General features: G+C 40.9%; 1 protein-coding gene across 5 annotated transcripts in view; it reads right to left on the bottom strand.

The window, feature by feature from the left end:
• The window catches only part of fam184ab (family with sequence similarity 184 member Ab), a 213,530-nt gene that overhangs the window by 5,688 nt on the left and 182,614 nt on the right, over positions 1-25,228 (bottom strand). For 4 of the 5 annotated variants that reach the window (XM_030046618.1, XM_030046617.1, XM_030046615.1 and 1 more), the window contains 5 exons: positions 23,672-23,856; positions 17,974-18,120; positions 8,042-8,159; positions 5,381-5,485; positions 3,785-4,032 (listed from right to left, as the gene is read on the bottom strand). In XM_030046618.1, coding sequence (XP_029902478.1) covers positions 3,785-4,032; positions 5,381-5,485; positions 8,042-8,159; positions 17,974-18,120; positions 23,672-23,856 — 803 coding nt within the window. The remainder of the gene's footprint in view (positions 1-3,784; positions 4,033-5,380; positions 5,486-8,041; positions 8,160-17,973; positions 18,121-23,671; positions 23,857-25,228) is intronic. The other variant, XM_030046619.1, reaches the window with a different exon arrangement.

Below are 25,228 nucleotides of genomic sequence, written 5' to 3'. Positions count from 1 at the left end.
CCGTCCTGGAAGAGCTGACCAGAAGGACGATGTACCAAACTCACCGTATTCCTTCAAAGTGTCATCTTTTGACATTGTACACCACAAATCAAAAAATAATTGGTTTGTAGAGGAATCTAAGAGAGATGAGTGTATAAAACCTGCTTTACGTGTGTAGTCGATGACACCAATCATGTCCTTTCATATGTTTCCACCTGATTTGTTCATACAAATCACATTCAGCTGACTCCTTATGCATGTAGCAAATTATTTCAGCTGTCTTTTCAGTTTACTCCATACTAACAACGCCTGTAGGCTACACAACAGCCTAACTGGGTGTGTTTGAGTCTGCCATCCCCGGCCGCTCTCTTCTCTCCCTTCAATCATTTTCTCATTTGTCCCTGTGGCCTGATTGCCTGCTAAACTAAAATGAGCTTCTTAATCAATGAGAGGACATCTGTATGAGCCTATCTGACAGCCCGTAATAGCAGCATTATCTGGGCTGCCATACATTATTCGACTTTGTGTGTGTGTGTGTGTGTGTGTGTGTTTCCCAGCTTGTTCATCATCGCTAACTGGTGAGCAGGCCTCAAAAACAAGTCATGTTCAGGTAACGTGTGTGTGTATGTGTGTGTGTTTGTACTGCAGCAGAAATAATTCTGTCCATAATGGCTGTGCTTTGTTAACAAGACTTGATTGAGAGCTGTGGTTGTCATGGATCAAAAGGACTGGCTTAAAATCACAATATATAATTCAGTAGAAATGATCCCAAATAATGAGTCAGTATTAAACATGATGTGGACTTTTTGTCTGTCAGAGCCACAATAACATTTCAGAACCACTGATTTAGAGGAGCCACGTCTACAAATTGCTGATTCGTTTGATAAAGAAGCCTCTGGGGGGATTCAGTTAGCATTTTCTCGAGCATCTAAATGTCGTCAAACTCTACTGGAGCTGTCAGGAACGGGGTTAGAGGTCATGGCTTAGAGATGAAGCTGATACTGACATAGACTGCTGAAGTGGCTGGAGCCTCCAAGACACATCGGGTTCTTTTATGCTTTTCTTCTGTCAAAAATGAATATGGTTCCTGCTTTTCATTTGCCAATACTGGGTGGATCCGTTACATGTGTTACTGACTTTATCTACCTACCTATCAAAAATATAGCTGCTGTCAAAAGTTCCATCACTGCAGCTTCATACTTGTTTGAGCTTGCTATTAAGCAAAGCAACGGGCGTCAGCGTGAGACTCAGTTTGAAGCAGTGATTTTGTTGCACTGTCAAGAAGATGCTGCTTGGAGGTTCGGTTCATATCTGTGGTTTCATGTTTACCTCTGTTGGGTGTGCACACTGCTGGAGCTGTTAAAGAGATAATTCACTCATTTTGAAAATTTTGACTCAACAAGCTGTTGTGTAGGACAGTAGTGGTGCTATCTTCCTCTCATTGTTACTGAGTGCTGGATACTGACTGGATGCTCCAAATGCTAACTGTTAGCCTCCTGCCATTGAGCTGGACTTCCCCCCAGCTAACAGTCTTAAAAATCACTACTTTAATCAACTCGAAATTGTTAAATAACAAGGATTGACTTTGATCATGCGGAAAAGAATTTTTACATCCTGAAATGACATTTTCTTGTGTGATCTAAACTCTGTGCTGGTCCTCAGTTAGAGCGGTGGCTGGCAGGAGCCTGAACGCTTCATGAAACATATGAGACAGAGGGGAGAGGAGGAAAAGAAGCAGCTAGCCACAACATTACCTACCAGCTATCTTTGCACATTGCCCACATCTATGCACATTGTATACATCTATGCACACGTTTTTTTGCACATTGGGTACTTAGATCTCTGGTGTCATCTTTTATTCTTTATTTTTTATTTATTTAATCTTGTAATCTGTGGATACTGTTGAAAACTGTGAATTTCCTTCGGGATGAATAAAGTATCTATCTATCTATCTATCTATCTATCTATCTATCTATCTATCTATCTATCTTTTAGTACTCTGGAGAAAGTTGTTATTTTTGTCCTCCAACATGTATACATGTGTAAAGTGGTGTTAAACCTTCTTTGAGTTTATTAAGTCAATTATTTTTCAGAATGTTAGCTGGGGGGAAGTGCACCTCAATGGCAGGAGGCTAACAGTTAGCATTTGGAGCCTCCAGCCAGTATCCAGCACTCAGTAACAATGAGAGGAAGATAGCATCACTACTGTCCGGGGGGGAGTGAAACAATATCACATTTTTCAAAACAGGTGAACTACCACTTTAAAGCCATTAGGATAGAAGCATTTATGGGTCTCTGTTTTTACAAATCAACCAGGGTCACCTTGACTGCTCCTGGTAAATGAGTGAATGCAGTCCTGAGGCAATTACAGCATCCCACAGTGGGCAAACACCCATGCATCTACAAAAGAGCCACTCTCCAAATTATTCACATGAACCACAGCAAAGCATGCAGCAGGGCGGACAGAGGACGAGCACGACATGCTCACACACGCGCACACACATGCTAAATACAGGCTTCACCAGGAGCCAAATATCAGCTGGCATGGCAAATGTACTCATCATTTCATTACACTATTCCCAGCATGCACCACATACGCTTGTATTCAAGTGAGCGGCATGTTACATATATACATTTATCATCAAAGTTGTTTACACCACAGTGACCAATCACAGCCATTACCAAGGAACAAGAGAAGTATTTATTGATAGAATGGAGTAGTAAAGCTGTTATGAAAAGTTTCCCACAGTAAGACACCACCACACACAGAGGGGACAGTACATAGTAGTCAAACACAATATCTGCTTCATTCTATACTTTCTTTTCTTTTCTTTTCTTTTTTTTTTTGGAGGGTACAACAACAGTCAATCCCGTTTCCCGTTGAGGAGAAAAGTGCAGCGTGTGCAACATGCTGAAAATCCAGATGACAATGGGGATGAAGAAATGGATAAACGAATCACAGAATGACACAATGCACGAGGAAAGCACAGATGTCACCGGTAAGTTATATAACTTCCTGAACAGAATGGAAGAGAACTCGAATACCGTGTGAACAGAAGAAAACACAAAGAGACTGCTAGCATGCAGACTGAGAGCATGTACAGAGTGACGCAAACACAGAGGTGGTGAAGAGAAAACCAAAACGAAACAAGAAAAAAAAAAACATGCTCCTTCACATTCCAAGGCCATTCTTAAAAGCTCAAGTCACATATGGGAGTCTTGAATGTACGGTGGGGTATTAATGTTCATTTATAGCTGCCATTTGATGCCGCTGTTATAAAACGCCGTCATGTGCTTCAGTCTCAGAACTGAGGTTCGGTCCCTGTTTGCATTTGGATGCCAAGCCCTTACAGGCAGCCAATTTCATCTACTCTTTTTCTTCGATTGTGCTTCCTCATGTTACAGCCCGTGGAGACTTTTTGTTTTTGACTCTGCAGCTCATGATGGTCATGATTTCATGCTCTTTATGCTGTGTGCGGGGGCCAGGCTTGGCAGAAAAGGATGGAAACATCAAACACCAGTCAGTGTCACATGGAGAGAGGGAGTTTGTTATCGAAGCAAGAAACGACAGGGAGTTCTGGAGGCGGATTTTGAGAGAACCAGCTGCCTAAAATGTAGGCTATTTACAGAACAGGCCTCTGAAGCTCGAAATTCAAGGTTTGACTCGGGCCTGCTCTGAGTCAGACCAGCTAGAGTGTTTAATTTGCTTTACCCCTAGGGATTTCCAATTAATTAGAGGCCTGTGACAGGATGATGGATGCGTAGATTGACCCACTGCTGCCCATAGGGGCTGAAAAGGTCTCACCTCATGAATTTCTTGGGCTCGGTGGGAGGGGTCGGCGGGGGAAGAGGTTTGCTCGAGTTGAGCTCATGGTGGTGGAGGGGGGAGTTGGGGATGGGCTCTAGACGGCTGGGCTGGGGTGGGGGCTGCGGCAGTTGGGAGGGCTGCCCGCTTCCTGTGCCCACCACGCCCATGCCTCCTGCCTCCAAAGCCCTGAGGTTGGGAGAGCTGCTGAATCGGCCGGCTGCTGTTTTCTCATTCTTTCTCTTTTGCTACACAGAAAGAAGAAGGGGAGGGAGGGGGGAAGGGGTGCATTGGGTCAAAAAACGAGCAAAACGGAAGCTGAATAAAAAATTGAGGAAGAAAAGGAAAGGAGAAAATAAAAAAAAAGGGGGGGCAAATGGAGTACAGGGAGAGCTCCAGAGGTAGTGCATCAATTCAAGTCCAATATGGAGAGAAAGCAAAAGAGTAGCTTGCTAACTGGATCATATTTGAGTGTGGTTCTATGCACAGTGGAGGGATGCAATCTGAAGGTGAGACTGGCATCACTCAGTCTGTCCTGGTGAAGCACCAGTCGCTCTGAGCAGAATGGAAGTTTAGATGAGCAGAAGAGAGAAGAGATGTGTCAAAGCAGTAGACATCTCACGCTAACAAATGGCTTGGAAAGCAAAGGAGAGCTGGAGAGGTTCTGACAGCAGTCGAGGGGGGAACGCAAAAGGGAGAGAGGGAGAGAATTACACACACGTACACGCATACTCCGGCAAAAATAACCAAACACACGCTGGACACACGCAGCAGACATCAACATGTGGGAGAGTACATGTCACAGACAGAACAAAAATACCGGAAGTTATAGAACTTATAGAAGAGAGATGAAGTCAGCAGCTACATAGTGATCATGCAGGGGGGAACCATTTAACTCAAACAAACAAACTCAAAATATATGGTGATGCTCACTGGAAATTGTCATAAAATAAATGAATAATAAGAACAAAAAACTCTATCCCCCTCCCACTCTTAAAATCTCATCAAATAATGGCATGACTCATGTGTTCATTAGATTTGTGGAACTGGTCCATGCAGTATGTTGAAGTCAATTATTGATGTAGTATATATATATAGAAACGCTGAAGGCTGTTTCATCTGAGTGTCTGCTAACTGAAAAAAAAAAGAAAAAAAAAAATCCAAACAAACCTGCGGATCAATTGTTAACAATTTGGCAATGTGATGAACTTACAGGTGCTTCAAACAGCATCTTTAAACAATCAGTATATCACTGTCAAATTAAATGTATGTCTTGGTATTACTTTAATAAACAAACAAGACCAAGGTTGAGACGGCTGCTAGCCTCCAGCGGCTCCCACCAGTGGCGCTCCAATTTAAGACCCACATTTCCAACACATCCTGTTGCTTGGTGTTGATTGTTCAACCAATACTGACTGGCCTGTATTTCTTGCACTGATGGAAATGAAATGAGATGGAGAGCACATCATCTTCGCTATGTAATAAAATAAAGCAATGCTTTGAGAATGCCGTCCTTGTTCAAAAATAGGCTTATCAGAGCACCCCTGTGTGTGGTGTACTACAGAAATGGGTTAATGAGCAGGGAGCAGGGCCTACCTTAATGAGAGGGTTAATGACTCCTACGTTGGGACTGGCATTAAACACTTTGTTGAAGTTGGTCTCCCTGTTGACCAGTTCCAACTGGTAGAACTTCTTATCATCCTGGAGAGGAAAATCACATTAACTCACTGACACAGCCTGTGAGAACACTGGATAACACACATTTAATACCTTTGATTAGCAGTCATTTTTTGTCTTGTGTTGTAGAGGTGCACACACTTGAATATGGGGAACATACACTTGGTGTCATTTGAATTTTGGGAACACACACACTTGGTGTCATTTGGATTTGGGAAACACACACACTTGACACCAGTTGGATTTGAAGAGCACACACTTGACACAAGTTGGGGGGACACACACTTGACACCAGTTGGATTCAGGGAACACAAAACTGACACGAGCTGGATTTGGGAAAAACACACTTTGTGATCATTTGGATTTGGGGAACACACACTCAGTGCCTGGTTGACTTTGGTAAATACACACTCTGACTGACAGCCAGTGAGGCTGGAGACAAACTATATGACTCAAGAGACTGTGAAAAGGTTAAACATCACACATGTAATGGCCTCTCTTTGCATCTATTTCTGTCATGTCTTGTGAGGGCGGGCTCTACTGATGCCAACTGGATTTGGGTAACACACACTCAACAACTCGTTGATTTGGGGAGCACACACTTGGCAGTTTGTATTGCCTTTATCTGATCTGGCAAAAACACAAGATCTCGTGCTATATCTGGGAATGACAACACACATGAAAGTGGAACAGTTTTCTTTCCACCATTTCTATACCGGTCTTTTTGAGTTGGGGCATTCCCAAGGAGTGACATCATGTTGCCACCATACTTGAAGGATGATCTTCCTGTTATACATTCTAAGACCAATACAATCAGAGTGAGAACTAACTATCACTTGTACTAACAAGAGAAAAGGCAACTGGAATGGAAAATGGAGAAAAGAAAGAGAAGCGAGCAAACAGTGAGACACTATGTGCTGACACCTGCTTCACCATTGGATTATTTTTTTCTGTCACAAAAAAGTAACAGAAAAAATAAAGTGGATTGCAGCTATCATTCTTCTGCACACCTTCATTTTGGCGTATCACTTATGGCATTCTGGTACTTTGATGAAATAGATAGAACATCTGAAGTAGAAAAAGTATGAGTGTCATCCATTCACTTTCAAAAAAAGTAATTCATATGACACTGATCCCACACCTATAACCAACAACGAACCAATTTCCAGTTCAGAGAGGAAAATAACTGTTTAACATCCTCAAAAAACAGGTTCTGGGACTTGTTGGCATAATCTGTTTTGTTTGTGTTTGGTCATGAGCTAAGAGTTATTTTGGGAGGTGTTTTGCCACGCTATGGAAGTGAATGAAGTGGCACAAATACAGTATTGTGGAGAACGGAGCAATAATGAGGACATTTCACCACTATGTGGACTCATTTTACGTCCAGGTAACTACATAACCCAACACTCTGCCAAAGCTCAATTTTGCTTTAATCTTGTTTTGTTGTACAGCCCTTTGGCCATTCTATGCCTCCTGGCTACATTCTCCAATTTCTCTCCCTGTTTCTTCTCCAGGTAGGGAAGGAAAAAACAACTTGACAACTGTCAAGTTTATTTATTATATGATTGTGAAATTTTCTATGACATTTTTTTAAAGATGACTTTTTGGGCTTTTATACTTTACTTTATAGTGACAGTAGAGAGCGACAGGAAAGGCAGAGGAGAGAGAGCGGGGGATGAAATGCAGCAAAGGGTCCAGACCAGACCTGGGATACTGCAGTAAAGAGTTAAAGTGGTACGCGCTCTACGAGGTGAGCCCTCTATGGCAGTTTTTAACACATCAGGGATGTCCAACCATCACATCTACTATAAATATATATCTTAAAATCTGCTATAAACATAAATCTAAGCTACTTTAGCTTAGCATGATATGAACAACAACGGCATCCTTCAAGTATGGCGACTTCACCATAATGCACCATAATGCAATGCTCATGATGTCAAGTCAAAAACACCAATTGTGTTATTTCCCTGGTGGCTGTACCACAGTGTTTGTTGCCAGTGGTTGACCAGCTCATTCTATAAGAGGGACATCAACACTTCTCTAGATTCCAGACATAAAAGTCATGTTTGAAATAATAGTGATGGTACTGACTGGATCAGGAGGAAAGAGATTAAACTCCTGACCCCTCCCACACTACAGGTATCTGTAAGACTGACCCAAATTCATGCCAAATTAATTGTACTCTTGAAAGCCAGTCTAAAAGTCATGTAGTGTGCCCCCAGCCTAACAGAGCACCTAGCTGAAGTTGGTATCTCCACTGGCCAGTTCCATCTGGTTATTGCCATAGGAGCACAGAAATGTTCATAATACAACACCTTATGCTGAAGCAGAAGTGGACTTAACACAACTGTTCTGTAACAGAACACTGTTAGAAAGGAGATGAGAGGCACAGCAGAGTGACAGGGAGAAGAGAGTAGAGCAGAGCCAAGCTGAGTTTCGCAGAGAAGAGAACGCAATAAAACTCAAAAAAAGGAACTGACTGATGTAATGGATGTGTAGAAAAACATTCATCATCAAAGCGTCATCATCATCATCATGATGACCTTCATTATTTTATTTGTTAATAGCAGCACCTACCACCAGTTTCTTGACCAGAGCCTCTCTCTCAGTCACCATGTCCTTTAGCTCAGCAATAACCTGCAGGTCCTCAGGACGACTCTCCCTGTTCCTGAACTTCTCCTCTGTTCCTTCCAGCCTGCAGGGTAAGAGACAAGAAATTAAAATTCCACAGTTTCTCTGACAGAATCTAACAGAACAAGAGATAGACTGACCAAACATTCAGGTTTGAGTATCTGTCACAAACACAATCATCAGTAAAGCAGCAACTTAGTCCTGTGGAGAGAAAGATTGTTGGCACCATCAACAGAAGACCATGTTGCTGTTTTACATGTTTTAGCCCATTAACTACAATCAATGTAAAACTGACATCAGTGCTGACCATTTTCAGAACAATGCCATACTTTTTTTTATATATATATATAAATGTATGTGTCATTCCAGGAGGCCACTTGTTTCTATTCATTTTAGCAAAGTACAAAAATCAACTTGCAGAGACTTAAAAGTTTCTTCAAATATGTATTCCTCTAAAGTGGACATCACAACTGGAATTTTTATTTATTTATTTTGTTTTTTTTAATCAAAGTTACTTTGTTGTTGCATGTCAAGTCTTTACATCTTATGCATTATTATGTCTGTGTAAACTGTGAAGGAAACATTTTTGAGTTGCAAGCACTAAACCTGCATAACGTTGGAAGTAAATAGGTTGAGTCATTCAAAAGCTTTCTTTTTTTCATTATCTTTAGATCAATAAAACATCAACTATTCCCATTCCCCTCCATCCTGTCTCTAGTTACAAAACCCGGGGCTAGTTACTCTGGAGGTTGTTCTTGTTTTTAATTATGGTTATAATGAATGTTGCATATACCCTGAACACAGTGCTTCTGAATTTTTAAGTCTCTTCCAAGGGTTTTCAAGGAGACACGCAGAATGGCTGGCCCATGACAGTGGATGTGGACAAGCAGTTGAGGTTCCCCATTGAGGTCACCACCATCCCAATGAGACCAACAGTGTCTTGTGGTCGGCAACTACAAAGCATGTCCTGTTGGTTGAGCTGACAGTTACAACCTGCCCAGCGTAGATCGACTGCCATGGCTTTGTGAGCTTTTCAACAAGGCGGCTTCTGAAGGACATTGGGATGACTTCCTCACAAGGATGTTTTTGGTTGTGGTGGGAAAGACGAAAGGGGAGAAGCTGCATTGTGCACCAGTCTTGAGGATCAAATTCAGCTGCAGGACGTGGCAGGGAAACATCCCTGACCGCTGTCCCACCACCCTGAAATGTTCCAGGATTAAAGGAGCAAAACTTCTATGAACAGTGGCTCCGGGGTGATGACCCTGCAGCTGGTACTCATGTAGTCACCAGTGTCATCCAATCTAGCCTTTTGTTCCTTTTATTCTTCACTGACCTTTGCAAAAAGGCTTTCTCATCAACAAAATCAATTAACTATTTGTCCATACTAGTCAGTAAGTTAATATTTTAGACATGTGTAATGATGTATTCTAAAATTAGTAGAAAACATGCGACCAGAGACTGGATGCCACTGGATATTTGTAATTGTCCTCCAGAGAAGTCAAGCTGACTACTCTAAATTTTATAAATTTGAAACTCACAAACATGACAATTATGATGCAATAAATTGAAATGTGTAAAAAAAAAAAAAACCTTCCAGCTTTCAAAGTCCATTAATGAATGCATGTTCAGTGACCACCTGCAATATCTTCATGGACCACCAAGGGGCCGCAGACCACTGGTTGAAAGCCTCTGGTCCATTCCAACTGGTATTCAAAGAAATCACTACCATCAACCTTGTTTAAAAACATCAAAGTCATTCCGCACACCGCTCCATTTTCCTTATTGCAACACATGCTGAAGGCTGCTCAATAGCATTATGGTTGAAAAATCTTCAAGTGAAAGGCGAACGATCGCCGGTGTGACAGCTGGTTGAAAAACTGCTCAGCCTTGAGCAGTTTGAGAAAGTGTCTGGGTGACTCGACTGAGGCTTGGGAGCCATTCTTTTTAATCCTGCGGTACTGTACTGTCAGTCCTGTGTACACTTTACTGACTTTCTAATAGAAGACTAAAACAAAGCCTTCGATCAGGCTACTGTAGCGCAGAGGAAGAGAGCGATTCTTTATTCTTTCATGCATTGTAGGCAATTGATTTTTCATGTCTGACGGAACTGACGCACATGTTTGTCAAGTCTCTAAAATTGTGTGAAATGAAACCTGTCAATTTTGGTGACCCCTTGAGTTTTGCTCTAGTGCTGCCAGCAGGCCAAACTGTCATTCCCAAAGCTGAAGAACTGTGGTATTTGGAGACGCGGAACAAAGTCCTATGGGGGTGGGGGGTTCTATTGGAGCTCTATAGGACCCGGGGAAGTCCCTTTGCCATGGTTTGGACCCCTTTCCAAGCGCCTTAACAGCAGTATAGCAAAATTATAAGCTAGAGAAAAAATGAGTGGGAAAAGTGAGTGGGATGATGGTTTTTTTTTTGGTAAATTATTAAACTTAAACTTAAATTAAACTTTTTTTTTCTCTCTCTCTCTCTCTCTTCAACTCTCTCGCTCTTAAAAGAAAGAAAGAAAGAATGAAAAGAAAAGGAAAAAGAAAAGTTCCTATTACAGTTTAGTCCAGTTAGTCTGTTTAGCTGTGTGGTGTAACTGAGAAAGAGAAATTTGTCTTTTGCACAGAACTTTTGCTGTTGATATGTACTCCACTGTTTCTTTGACCTTTGTAATGAAACTCAACCTAGAAGCATTTGAACTTGTTCAGATGTAACAAAGCACAACCTTTCTCTTGCAAGTGGGTCATAGCAAGTCAATCTCCTGACAAATAAGCTTGATAAGGCAGGGTGGGTCTGGGTATGATGGGAACAGTTTGTGATGCCAGGCTCTTTTTTCCTAGACGAAAGATACATGCTAATCAGGCTGTCGACATTAGTTGGCAGGAGACATACAGCAGCATCAGTGACTTTGGGAACTGCACCATCAAGAACATCAAAGAGACTTTCTATTGTGGGCAGAACTCCATGGCATGTGAATGGCTTGTCATTGAGAAATGCCTGGAAAGTCAATGTGTCTTTGGCAATTTCCCAGCTAAAACCAAGGCTGCATTGCATGGAAATATTTTCTCTGTCCAAGTCACAGTCCTTGATGTCCTGTACCATCCCCCAGTGGAAACAGAACATTTCTGACATTTGACATTATCTTGTGTAGCCGCAGGTTTCTCTACTGCTGCAAACCCTTCACAGCTGCTATTCTGATGCTGTAGGTTGCCCTTACTAGCAAAGAATTGTCGCCACACACACAAAGCCCTATTCTGTACTTTTTTTTTGCCCCAAATAGGACAATGTCAAACATTTTTTTTTAGAACTTGCAAACAGATTTAAAACAAATGATAAACCGTCATTAGTAGCCTGCTGTCAGCACCTGTCAGCATCTGTAAAGAAATTTAAGTCTGAAAAATATCTCCAATTCCATGATGTACTTTCCTATGATAGTCCTAAGTTTTTCAAATTTGGTTTGATTTTTAAGCTACTATTAACACAGGGATTAAAACTCTGAATCCTTATTGCAAAAGCCTCTAAAATAAAGGCTAAGTCATGGTGCAAGATCAAAAAGTTGACAAGTTTTGCATGGGAAATGCATCTACGTCGGGGAAGACAGACTGATCCTTGATTAGTATTAAACTCACAGCCTCTTTACTAAAGCCAAACATATTAATAGTGATAAGCTCTTCATCGCCACTGTGTATGGTGACACTATTGAGAGGGTAAATAAGTATAAATACCTCAGAATCTGGCTTGATTAAAAATTGTTATCTAAATGTCATATTGATAATCTTGTTATGAAATTAAGACAGAAACATGGTTCCTTGTACAGAAACAGATACTACTTCCCAGTGTTTTGCAGAAACAGGATCATTGAGGCAATGTTTCTTTCTGTCCCAGATTGTGGTGATATGATTTATAGGAACGCCTCTGCCTCCGCACTTTGGACGCTTTATCATTCTGCACTCCGTTTTGTTTCTAGAGATGCCTATCTAACCCATCATTGTATTTTATATAATAATGTGAGTTGGCCCTCTGTTTCTGAGAGCTGGCATCACTACCTTGTCTGATGAGTCAATGACTTTTTCTCCTGTTCTTTGCACGTGAAGCTTGACAGGCATTTCCCTGAGAATTTAATTTCCTGCAAAAGGAAAATCATACAGAGCTGGACAGTTATGTACTGTAGTTTTTACTTGTTGGTAGATTTTTCAAGCAGCTATGTTGGCTTTGTTGCTCTTCATGTTTTTGTAGAACATATAAATGCTGCTTTACTTCAGATGTGCCCAGTTGCTGATTGGTTTAAGGTGCAATTTCACACTAAATCCCATATGGCAGAAAATGTCTGCTGTGCTGCAATCTAGTGGTTGAAACTTTCAGGCACGTTGCCCCTCTGGTCTCTCACAGCAGGCATTTTTAATGTGGTGTTAGTGGCAAAGTATCTGCTGTGACATTACTGATCGATGCTTTTATGCCTTGAAGTTTCAAACCCTAGAGAGCAGTGCAGCAGAAGTTTTCTGCCAGTGTTGACTCACTCTTTGGAGATGTTCCTCTTTGTATTTTCAATAAACCACCTTCCTCTCACAGTAGCAGTTCAATGATTAGCTCTATTCGCCTATGAACTTTGTCTTTGTTTCAAACAGATAAACTGCAACCAACAAAGAAGTTCTTCAGATCCCAAGGGACAGGCCAGTAAGACACAGGATAAAATAGTTAAATATTCATGAAGCATAAATGGTGGAACATTTTCAGCGGTTGTCCAGGGACTGGGATTTTGGAGGGGGAAATGAGGCTGTCGTCGCTACGGTGATTAATTAGGTGGGAACAGGGGCAGTGGTTAAGATAGATCTGTGTTTTGGTTAATTAGTAGGAGGAAAGTGGGACATCTCAGGGGAAGGCCCCAGAAATGCCTCTTTAGTCAGCAAAGTGAAGAAACAGCAACAAAATGGGGACTGCTGACCATTAGAGTAAATTTGTCCCGGAAAGCAGGTCAGAACAAAAGTCTATTGTGGAAACTAGACTGGGTAGACACTGGTAATTAGGAGTTTCACCTCACATTTCCAGACAGACATTCTGATGTTTAACCTCTTTGGTCAAGAGAAGGCTTGCCGATGATCTTTCTAGACTGAGAGAACACTTGGACAGTTGAACGGTGTGTGGATGGGATTTAGATAACGGCTTATCTGAAGAAGTGATAACACTGTCGTACCTGCAGCCTCAATCACAATAACATTGAGAGAATGGCCCATCTAAAGCACTTCATTTTGTCTGGGTTAGTGTTTATCACAATATTAGACTGATAGAAATTATCAATTTTGTCATGCAAGTCTGCCATCTAATCTATTTCTGTTCTAAGCTACAGTACTTCTATTTGAAAACAAGATGGCCAATATCTATCTATTTATATCTATATCTACATATACCTATGTTACCTGTTCGGAGTTGAGGAGCGACTTTTCTGGTTAAAGACCCATTTATTTACTCTTGCTTTTAGTTCAGTCTGAGCTTGCCCAATGGTTTTTTGCTTTTTCAAATCCATGTTTAACTTATCTCTTACATCCTCCTATTGACTTTTAATCTTTTGACAGTTTTATTCATTTTTTTTCTGGCTTTATTTATTTCCTCTCAAAATCTTAATTTCTTATTTCAATAATTGACTTTGATTTTACCCTTTCCCCCCTTCAATGTGTTTCCATTTTAGTCTTGGCTTTAAATTATGTACAAGAAATAGTACTGTCAGAAAAACAAAACAATACAGGAAAAGTCAGTTTTGCTGTAATTAACCATTACTGTTAAATGTTTACTTCTTTCAAATGTCAAATTCTCTGAACATGTAATGCTTCGGGAGCATGCTGTGTTTGGGTCTGTGTGTCTACAAAGATACAGCAGATGGCGCTTTGCTCTCAGCCTAGCAAGACTAAAAGGAGGTCAGCTTTGAAAAGGGAGCGCTAGCTGCACATCCAGTCCCCTGGCTCACTCTCACACCATAGCATCTGCTGCAGAGAGCTATCCACATGGCTCTCTATTTCTTTATCTTGCTGTGTCTTCCCACATTTCTCTTTCTTTCTCTCGCTATCTCTACAGCTTTCTCTTCTGCTTTGCCTTTGTCCACTTCCCTCGTGCCAACAGAAACCTTGGCATCCAGTACACGAGCCAACCTCTACCTTTCAGCTTACCTCCATTTCTTGTTTAATTTCTTTCTTGCGGTGTGCGTCACCCTATCTATCTCTTTTCTGTCTCTGTAGCTGTAGCTCTTTGCCTCATGCCTACACACATTCCCTTATTTTCCCTCCTTGCTCTTTAGTCATAACCTTGACATCGGGTCCTTCCCGGCTGCTTTCTCTCTCTCACTTTATCTCTGTCATTGTTTTCCTATAGATTTCTGTTGACCCATAGACATAGACGTTACCTACCTTCAGTGTCGGGTGCATTCAACTCATTCTCATTCAATCTATCTCATCTGGCTGAAATAGCATGCCATAAATCATAAAAATCTTTTTTTTTTTGTATCCACAACAATGTTTCCTTCCACTAATTACATCACATTATTACATACATTACATCCTCTAATATGATGCCTTACTAAATTTAATGTTTCTGACTCATATTTAATGTGAATCTAAGCATTTCTTTTGATCCTTGCAAGCTTGTCAGCTATGAATTTTCTATATCCTTTTTACAAAGAAGTCTGCAGTTTCTGCTTTTTACTGTACTATACTGTAGATTTGGCAGTAGATGCAGCACCTATACTTGATGATATGTGAGTGACATTTTGAGGCCAATATGTTATTTTTGTATTAACAGTGCTGAAAGCCACTGTTTTGTGCCAGTGTTCAACACCTTTAAATGCAACAACATTCATGCAAAAAAATTACAACTGCCCTTTTCACACTACACTTAGCACTGGGCGAAGTTCCCAGTTAACCCTGAACTAACTGTCTTTTCACATTTGCAGCTTCGAATGTGGGATGTCCCCACTCTCAGCCCAGGGCTAACTAACTGCCACTAAAGAGCAGGGTCTTCCCTGATTTTCTGGCAATATCCTGAAAAAGTCAAGGATAAGGTCTGTAGTATGAATCAAGGTTTAAATCAAGATTAGAACAACAGCAACACTTTTGGACAGAATATCTGTAGTCCAATCAAACCTGTGCTACAAGTTTTCTGAGGACATTAACTCTGGGATTTGATTTGCAAGTATTATTAACCCTGGGCTAACAAATATGAGTGTGAACTGAGGACCTAAGCCCTGGGCTACAATTAACCTAGGGCTTGGTTAGCCTTGGGTTAAGGAGCCCAACTGTGAAAAGGGCTAAATATGCAGTTTTCCCCCCAGAAGTTTGACCTTCAAGGTGCAAAAAGTTTTGATGGCATTTAAACAGTAAGACATTAAATTGTTTTGAGGTTATCAAATATATATATACTCAATCAAATATATGTATACTGTATACTCTCAAATCAATAAATAAAGCCCGTAAAAAATACAGTTTCATGGGGTTTGCATACTGTTTTACAATATCTGTCCAATGGCCATATCTGTCCATATTGGCAATATCTGGCCAATATGTGGTGCTCAACTAAGAGCCTATACTGGCCCCATTAACTGGCAAACCAATAACACCGGCCTAGCTTTAGTGATGGGATGTGATGGGATCTGTTTTAGGGGAGGGGAAGATAGTCCCCTCCCCTAAAACAGATCCCATCAAAAATATCTAAAATATCTCTGTGGGATAGTGGGAATAGCTGATTGCAAAATAAGTTTCCATTTCAGCTATCATGTCCCCATACAAGTGAAAAATTTAACACATTTAAAATGCAATTTAGTGGACCTAGTGAACCTCAGCTCTATGTTTGAAAGTTTTCGTGGTCAGCAAATGATGGAGGGAGGTAGAGGGACAGAGGAGATGTACAGTAAAAAAACGATTAGAGAAGAGAGACAGTACAGTAGAAAGTAAGAGAAGACAGAACACTGTGTGTGAGTGTGTGTGTGTGAGTGGCAGCTGGGGGTAAGATTAAACATTGGTCAGGAAATGGAGTAAGGTGGGGGCATCAGGACAGGATAAGTGTATCTGCACTCAATTAACCCATGTGTCTCAGTGCACTTGTTTAAGGGCGTGTGGTACTCTTCAACACCAGCAAGGGCCGTGCTAAAATTAAGTGCATAAATTTAACTGTCTATTGATGAGAGAACAGAGATGCAATTCAATCTGCCGAAGATAATCTAGTTTAGATAGCAATAACTTTATTCATTGTAAGATCCAATGAATTCCTTGGGAGCTTTTGGGAATAGAATGACTTATGACTTAACATGCATTTAGCAAGTGACATGGAAACTCCTCAGATAATGCGTTTGTGTGGTGATTACTGGCTGGTTTTGTCACAATGTGAAAAAGAAGAAGAAGACAGGTCTTTCCTCTGTGTCACAGACAGGCCTTTACAAACAACAAGGAACTGGCTTAACAGTTTGACCAAAAATAAATTTGTTCAGACACCAAAAAGTTGGTTCCTTGCTGGAACCAAAAAATAGTAGGACCTGAAGTAGGAACTATGATGACAACAAGAGTGAGTGTGTATTAATCTACAGGGAAAGATGGAGAGATCACAGAACATACTGCCGTCTGCCAAAAAACCAAAACTTGCTTTCAGTTTGGACATCCACTGAATTTTAGGAAAAGATGGAAGGAAGAAATAGAAAAAGTAAATCATATCTGGAAATTCCTGAAGAGACCCCAAAAAGGACCTAGTGAAAAGTGCAGCCAGGCGGTGTTTGAATTCAGAAACAGCAATGACGGAGTCAGTGGCCAGCGACGCGACAACACCTCCATCACAAGGGTTCCTCTCCAAACTGGTGCAAACGCTTCGCCAGTTGTCTAGTTAGCACCACAGTTCCAAGAGTCGCGGACAGAACTGGTTCAAGAATCAGAGCTCTTTTGGTTGAAAAAAGGTATGATGTGACTGAAACATTTGACATAGACTTAGTACACCATGTCACTTTGCACTTGAAGCAAAAGAAAAAGCAGAATTTGAAGCAGATCATGGATTATGAAAGAAAATCATTTAATTTGCCAATACAACAGTGGATCTTTTTCCCTGTTGCTGAGCAGCATGAAGATTCTTTGTCTGGTATTTATCGTATTTCTTATTGGAATTTACACACTTAATTGAGTAAGTGTGCCATGCTACAAGTAGTGCACTGTGCATATATCTTCTTAAAGTCCAGTGTCCTTGCGTCCTGCTAGACGCCTCTGACATAATGGTGACAATGGTTGATGACTTATTACAAGACTGATGAATCCAATTAGTGTTATAGTCTATGGTATAGAACCACTTGAAAAAGCTGGGAAAACAAACAACTGTATGTCTTAACTGATTGCATTACCTAAGTGACACCATATTAAGACAATATAAAGATCTTCATCTCAAATTCTAACAATATTCTCTGTTCTTGTGCTCTTCAGAGGTTGGTTCTCTCAAAGACAACTTCTGAAGAATTTTCAGGATTCAACTTGGCGTTGTTGCTGGGTTTAATCATCACCTTGTGGCTTAGAGCAGGATTTGAAAGGAGCAGGATTTGAAAGGAGGAAGACATGAAAAGGTGGAGGCCTCTCATGCTGTCCTCCCTGGAGAAAACTCATCTGTTATTTAAGCACTGTGGCGCCAGTTGGTAACTGAGACCACACAAATACATGACATGGACCAGGACATATTGACCTTTACCCAAGAGATGATCTCTATAAATAAAGTTTACAATCATAAATTCTTTATAAAATGAAGTATTTCATTGAAGGTTCTGGCACCAGTGTTTTAGATTAATACAATATTGTCAGTAGCAAAAGCTGTCACCCCACCCTACCCCACACTTAAGACACACACACACACACACACATAAACTAAATTTATGTACATACAGGATCTGAAGGGCCGCGATTTTGTCTTTGAGAACCTCCTGAGCCTTGTTGAAGTCTGACAGCATATTCTGGGTCTCTCTGTTGTGGACGGCACTCAGCTCAGACATCTCACGCTCATGCTTCTTAGTCAGCTCCTGCTCATGGGCCCTGAGGACAGAGGAGAAAGGACAGTGAATTTTCTGAAAAAATAAGTGGAATTACAGTACAGTTTGGGGTTTTCTGAAGCTGTTACCTGGCAATTCCAACTTTTCCAGTATCTGCAAGTCTCATCAAGGTAAACTCAAGACTTTTCAAACATTCTAAATGGTTGTTAGGTAAGAGACTGAAAAATTAATGACCTTCACAGGGGCAAACTGTTCTTCAAACATGTGGCAGTCATTATTTTTTGATAGAAGACCCTCTCAGTTTACCCCCATTTCCCTGCAAAATCTCTTTGACATGTCTCTCCGATGTCATTTCACTTGGTTTTCATTGAGAGGTCCTACCAGTGGTTGTTGCCAGCCTTCTCTTCATTATTAACCAGCCTCTCAGCTCTAGCTGTGCCCAATTACTTTAAGATAGTGTGTATTCAACCACCAGTTCAAAGGAAAAAAAAAAAACTTTTTTTGTTCAATCCTGCTCAATTTGCCAAAATTGGTCCATTTCCAAAATGCCATTTTTTCTAAAACTATTGAGAAAGTTGTTGCTGAGCAGCTCCTTCAGTTGGTCACAGGACCCAATATTTTTTGACAAATTTCAAACTGTTTTTTACAGGTTAAACACAGTACCAAAACTTCACTGCTCAGAGAGACAAATGACGTCCAGCTAATAAAGGCAAATATTCTAGATTTACTCATTTTAACTGTTCATTTTGACAAAGCTGATCACGCTATTTTGACTGACAGGCTTTCTCAGTGTGTTTGGATCTCAGGGGCTGTTCTTTTTGGCTTTTATATGGGTTTTTCTGGTTTCTTTTGTTTGATTTGACATTCTCTATTACAGTTTTCCTCTCTGATTTCCATTCCTCTTTGTTGAAAAGCACTTTGTAACTGTGTCTATTAAAAAGTGTTACATAAACAAAAATGGTTATCATTATTATCATTATTGCTGTTGTTGTTGTTATTAATACCTACGTGTTAATGCTACTGATTATACTTGCTTTTGTTGTGCCTTTTTGTATTGCATTGTATAGTTATACATTTGGTCAACTCCAGTAGTTTTTAAATGTGCTATATAAATAAACTTGATTTGATGCTATTATTATTATTATTCATATTATTATTATGATTATTGTGTATTATCCTGCTTATTACTTGGCTTTGCTTCACATAAATTGCCTGAGCCTGATATCGATGTGCTGCAGGCTCCCTCTCTGCTAGAAGAGCGGTCAATGGGGCAATCATACATGGTTTAGAAAAACTAAGATAATGCTACTCACAATGTTCTCCTGAAAAGGGCTTCACAAACCAAGCATTGTGTCAGTAGTTATGGGATTAGACGGTAGTATTCCTCTGAGACTTGTTTTGGCTGCTTCTGCATGTAGTTTAGCCATAGCGCAGAAGTTTACAGTTCGAAAGGTAGGTTTATGAAATACAACATTTCCATTTCAAACAGAGCTGTGCTATTGATTTAATGATCACACAACTAAACACAAAACTCAACATTTCAGGGAATAAAAGTACTGGATAAAATGAGATTTGCATTTTTGTGCAAAGAAACACCAGAACATATTAAGACATGTAAGATATCATGTATACAAAAAGTTAATATGTATTCAGTATGGAGTAAGCGATAATTATAATAACTATAATATGTACAATAAGACAACAAATACAGTATGCGAATTACAACTAAACCTTTTCAATTAGATTCAGTTTACAGATGTAGATAACATGCAGAGGTTTGGATGTGGAGACGGGAGGGGCGGAAGTGAAGTGAAAGGAGGAGGATGGAAAATGGAAATAAAGAATAAGAATGACATGTGGGGAGGCTGAGGAGGGTGGAGGAGAGGGAGAGGAGGACAAAGGAGAAGTGCATCGAGGGGAGGATGTCTGTCTGCTCTCACTCTGACTGGGCCAACTCTCCCTCAGGGAAGCACATCTTCTCTCTCACTGCTTCTTTTTTATTTATTTATCACCCTATTTTTATCCTGCAACCAGGATTCAGACAGAGAGTTATGTAACAGAAGGAGAAATGTGCTGTGCATGGGAACTGCCAACAGCATCTGTGTGTGTGCTTGTGTGTGTGTGCTTGTGTGACTGTGTGTGTGTGTGTGAGAGAGAGAGAGAGAGAGATAGAAAGAAAAAAATGCATATACTTATAGACAAATCCACGATAGTAAATAAAAATTCATGGGAGCAATCACCCAACAAGCACTTAAGTATACATAATTGTAGCTGGGCTTTCACTTACACAAATACAGGAAGCAACCATAAAACACACACACACACACACACACACACACACTGTGCTGACTTACATTCAATCTCTCCCGCCTTTCGCAAATCTTAGCCATAACCAGTTTATGCCTAACCAAATCGTAACCCTAACATTAACCTAATCTTAATTTAAACCTCAATCAATAAACAAAAATTTGCCTTTTGAGCAGCGACTGGCAGCTCAAGTCAGGTCGTCGGGTGGTTAGTCCACAATAAATTCCCTACCAGTTTTTGTCCTACGAGGCTTGGATTTGGCATGGAGGTCAAGATCATGTGTGTGAAGGTGTGTGTTTACCATCCGGGGGCTGTGGCAATGGGAGCGGCCTATCGCAAAATGGATTTGCAGAGTTGCACAACATTTTGTTTTAGGCACTTGTGGCAGTCATCACTGGACTACGGTAATTTTTCCATTGGTGACAGTTTGTCCCGTATCTTATACTTTTGGGACATCTCACTCAGACTCCTAGGTCAGGTTTTCTGTTCTCGTTTATTCATTCATTTATGGATTTATTTTGTCATGCTCACCCTCCCTCTCTTTCAGATCACTTTACTTCCTGCCCCTGTGTGTTCTCACCACTGTGATTGTGCAGCCACGCCCTGATTAGATTTACTTGTGCCTCATTAGCCCGTGTATTTAATCTCTGTGTTTTCCCCACCTCAGTGCCAATTCGTCTTTGTCCTTTGTGTCAAGCGTTCCAGCAGTTCTCTCTGGCAATATAATTCTCTTAGTGTGTTTTTGACTGCTGCATCGTACCCTGGACCTTGCCTCGGTCATCGCCTTGCCAGTAATGTATACGTGCAAGTAAAGACAGTTATTGACTGTGATCCTATTTCAGAGTCATACTGTTGAGTTCCTGCAATAATCGTTACAACTTTAGCCACACTACATCTCGTAACTAATGAACCGTTTGTTATAGCCTCTTGTGAGAAGCATCATTGGACTTAGCAGAGGTTCCTTTTTCAATGGTGTGGGTTGACTTTGCCATCTTGTTCTGCTGATCCCTCAATTCATTGGTCAACAAAGCTGTGGCCACCCGATAGCAACCCTAACCTTATACCTATGAGGCTGAAATTTGCCTTGGAGGTCAAGTGCGAGTGAGTGAGTGTGTGTGTGTGTGTGTGTGTGTGTGTGTGTTTGTGTGTGTGTGAGAATGTATGCACACAAGGATGCATGCACATAACTGGTTGTGCCTGTTCCTTTGTGAGGACTGCCCTTAAAGTCCACACAACCTGAACTTTCCTCACAGAGCAGGTCGTTTCTCAAAAGTTGGTCCTCATAAGTATAGCAAAACACACCTTCCCAAAACACACACACACACACACACACACACGCGCGCACATGCACACACAAGATCTACAGCTACAGATTGATTGTAATGAGTATCTCTTGCACCACATTAGGAATACAGCACTTTAAAATATTCATAACACCCCATAGGGAATAACATGATTATGGATTCCATTTTGATTTTGCCCTAAATAACCTTCACGTCTCTTCATCAATTGACTTTGGCTCTTGGTGGAGGGTGGGGAAAGATGCCTTTTTTGCACTCTTCTCTCGCTCTCTTCCATCCTGGTATCCTTTCAGCGGCACTCGACCACAGTCAGATCGTAGAAACCATTATGATACCAATTTAATCAGCAAAGCCAATTAGTAAATATAAGAACAAGCGGAGGAGATGCAGCAGTTGGGGCACTCAGGCGCTTATTCATAATGTTAATGGCAGGTTTAGTGTGACATGAGGGGCAGATGCCGTAATGATAGGGCGCATTTCAGACATTACTGTGCTGCCATGCTATTGTCTCTATTCATCTGATAATTAGTGAGCTTTTCATGAACTGGATCAGGTAAAATCGCTTCAAAATCAACTGGCAGACACTGTAATTTGGAGGATGGCTCAAAGCATACATAAAAACAGTACAAATAACAGGCAATTTACAAGGGGAATTTGGTTGCATAGCTCAGTAGTTTTCCATCTTTTCCATCTTCTGGACCCCAAAGTTGACCCTCATCAAGCCCTGGACTCCAAACTTGAAGTTATTTTACCTCCGGGAAACTCGGATACGAAAAGATATTCTGCTTTGTGGTCATTATGGATTTGTCTAGATGTTATACTTGTCAAATAAATGTACAGTGGTGAGATTAAAGCATATTGTTAAAAATAATCACTCATATAGGTTTTTGTGTCATAATGATATCTAGTGAATTAAGCCTTTGAAACCAGCGGAAATTCATTTAATTTCTTTCAAAAACATGGGAAAAAAGGTCATAAGCAAATTAGCTTAAAATAAAAAAAAAAGAAAAAGAAAAAAAAGAAATAAAAAGAAATTACCTAAAGACCCTCATGGCCCCCCAGTCACAGGATATAGATAAATGTTGCTTTTTGATGCGTATGTAGTATGTGACAAAGTATGTAAACTGCTACTGTGTGACTGTGTATACATCAGAGACACATGCACAGTGAGACAGAGACAGAGAAAGACGGGGCAGGAGAGCTTGGATCACACAGACAGACAAAACAAAGTAAACTTGTTTGTATATAATAAAGTTTCTGGCTGGGTGTGAAATTGACAGCATTTTGAACTCTGCTGCTGTCTTTTATTAATATCCGTTAGGGAGAGAGAGGATTTTGCTTATCCACTACAGAGCATTTAGTGTTTACTGTGTGAGACAGACACACAGAGAAACAGTGGGAAAGATAAGGAGTTACAGGGGAGGGAGAGAGGTAAAATGAAAAGCTGCAGTCTTATGTTCCTTTGATGAACCCTGTAAGTGTGCTTATGTGGAAGGAAAGTCGGGCTGTGACAGACCCAAAGACAGAGAAACACAGAGACAGTTATGTGTGACCAGTGGAACCCAAAAATAAACGGCTGATATTCAGTCCGATGTTTTATGGGAACTTATATTGGCAAAACAAAATTGTTCAAATACCTGCCTCAAGAGCCACTCTTTTGAAGAGCTCTCGAAAAGGAACAGAGCTCTACAAGCCGGTTCCTGTCAAAGAGCTGTAATTCCCATCACTGGAATGGACATCCAGAGGCTTGTGTTCATGTTGTGAACAGAAGTGAACATGCAGTAGCTACATCTGTTTTTGCACTGCTTCTCAACCATCAGGACCCAAAAGGCAGTCGGTTTTCTTTAACTAATGAAATCAGCAAACCTGCAGACTCCTGGGTCACTATTGAACATGGCTTAGCACCACTGTATGACTGATTGTATGACGATGTATTGTATTGTATTTACATTCTGTGCCACTCAGTTCTATTCGACTCACACCTACCTGATCTGCTGATTAGCTTCACTGCGGATCTTGAGCACCTCCTTGCCCTTGAGCTCCAGCTCCTTGGTCAGGGTGCTGATGTTCTCGTTGAGTGTGTGGATCTGATGGTCCAGCTGAGCAATGTGGCTCTTCCTCCTGGAAACCTCCTCCTGCAGCTCGGAGATCCGACCCAACAACTCGCGCTCCTAGGGAAGTGAGAGGGAGGAGTCAAATTCATTTTCACCAGACTAACATTTGAGACTGCCAACCGAGGGCTCTTTCAGAATCCAATTATCTCAGCTTTCTAGAAAATATTCCGCATTATCACAACCTAACTTTTTTTAGCATTGATTATGATACACCTCATGTTGAAGACTGTAAGCTGCTTTCACAGGAATATGCCATGGAATATCCCTCTTGAAAATTCCTGACCACGGCGATGTCATGGCATTCACAGTATAACCTTGGGAAAATGAATGCTCTCAGGAACAGGCAACTCTTAATTTGCTCCATGGGGAATACCAAGGAACAGAGCATACATTTTCCTCACAGTAAACGTCACGTTGGCTAAATTTCACAGATGATACTCTGTTGTCTTGTTCCTGTGAAGGCAGCATGGAGCTGCAAGCTATCCAGCTACAGAAAGCTGACAGACACACTGAGGTAGAGAGCCAAAGCTGTGGAGACACTACACCTTCTCATGTATTTTCATTGGTGTACAATGGCAGGTTGCAGAACGTTGTAGAGCATACCCATTTTTCTTTTGAAAGTGGTTGGAAGTTTCGACTCATCTGATCATGAATCATGAGTCTGGTAGGGAAGGTTATCTTTTCAATATATTTGTCTCAGAATTAATACAAGGATACAAGGATACAAGGAAGTTTATTTGTCATTATACAACAGGTTGAATAATGAAATTAAAGTGTGGTTCCCTCTTGATTGATTAATTGATTGATTGTGTAGAAAATAGAATTATTAAACCTGGAGGAGTTCAGATGGTGCATTCAGTAGTCTCACAGCCTGAGGGAAGAAGCTGCTCTGTAGTCTGGTGGTACGGCAGCGAATACTTCTGTATCTTTTGCCTGACGGCAGCAGGGTAAACAGGCTGTGGCTGGGGTGGCTGTTGTATTTTAGGATCCTTTTGGCTCTGCGCAGGCACCTCACCTCCACGATATCACTGATGCTTGGTAGATGGGTACCAATTATGTTTTGGGCAGTTTTAATCACTCGTTGCAGAGTCTTCCTGTCATGGGCCGTGCACATCCCATGCCAGTTTGTGATGTTTCCAGTCAGGATGCTTTCAATTGCTCCTTTGTAGAAGCTGACCAAAATTTCTTAAGTTTCCTTAAGAAATACAGCCGTGGTAATGTAGCACATTTAAAATATGAATTCTATGCTGAGCCATCTTCTAGTAACTCAAACAAGTTTTTCAATGAAAATCATGATTTTTCTTTTGCTTGAGGTGTGGTAGCATAGCCAGCCACGTGAATTGTCTGCTCTCAAGTTTATCAGCTTGCAAAACCCAAGTGGCCATAGTCCTTGATGCTGTCTTCAAAGCAAATTTTAAATGTATCTGAA

This window comes from Myripristis murdjan, chromosome 24, assembly GCF_902150065.1.
Source record: "Myripristis murdjan chromosome 24, fMyrMur1.1, whole genome shotgun sequence".
Taxonomy (NCBI): Eukaryota; Metazoa; Chordata; class Actinopteri; order Holocentriformes; family Holocentridae; genus Myripristis; species Myripristis murdjan.
This window is presented reverse-complemented; position numbering and strand designations above follow the sequence as displayed.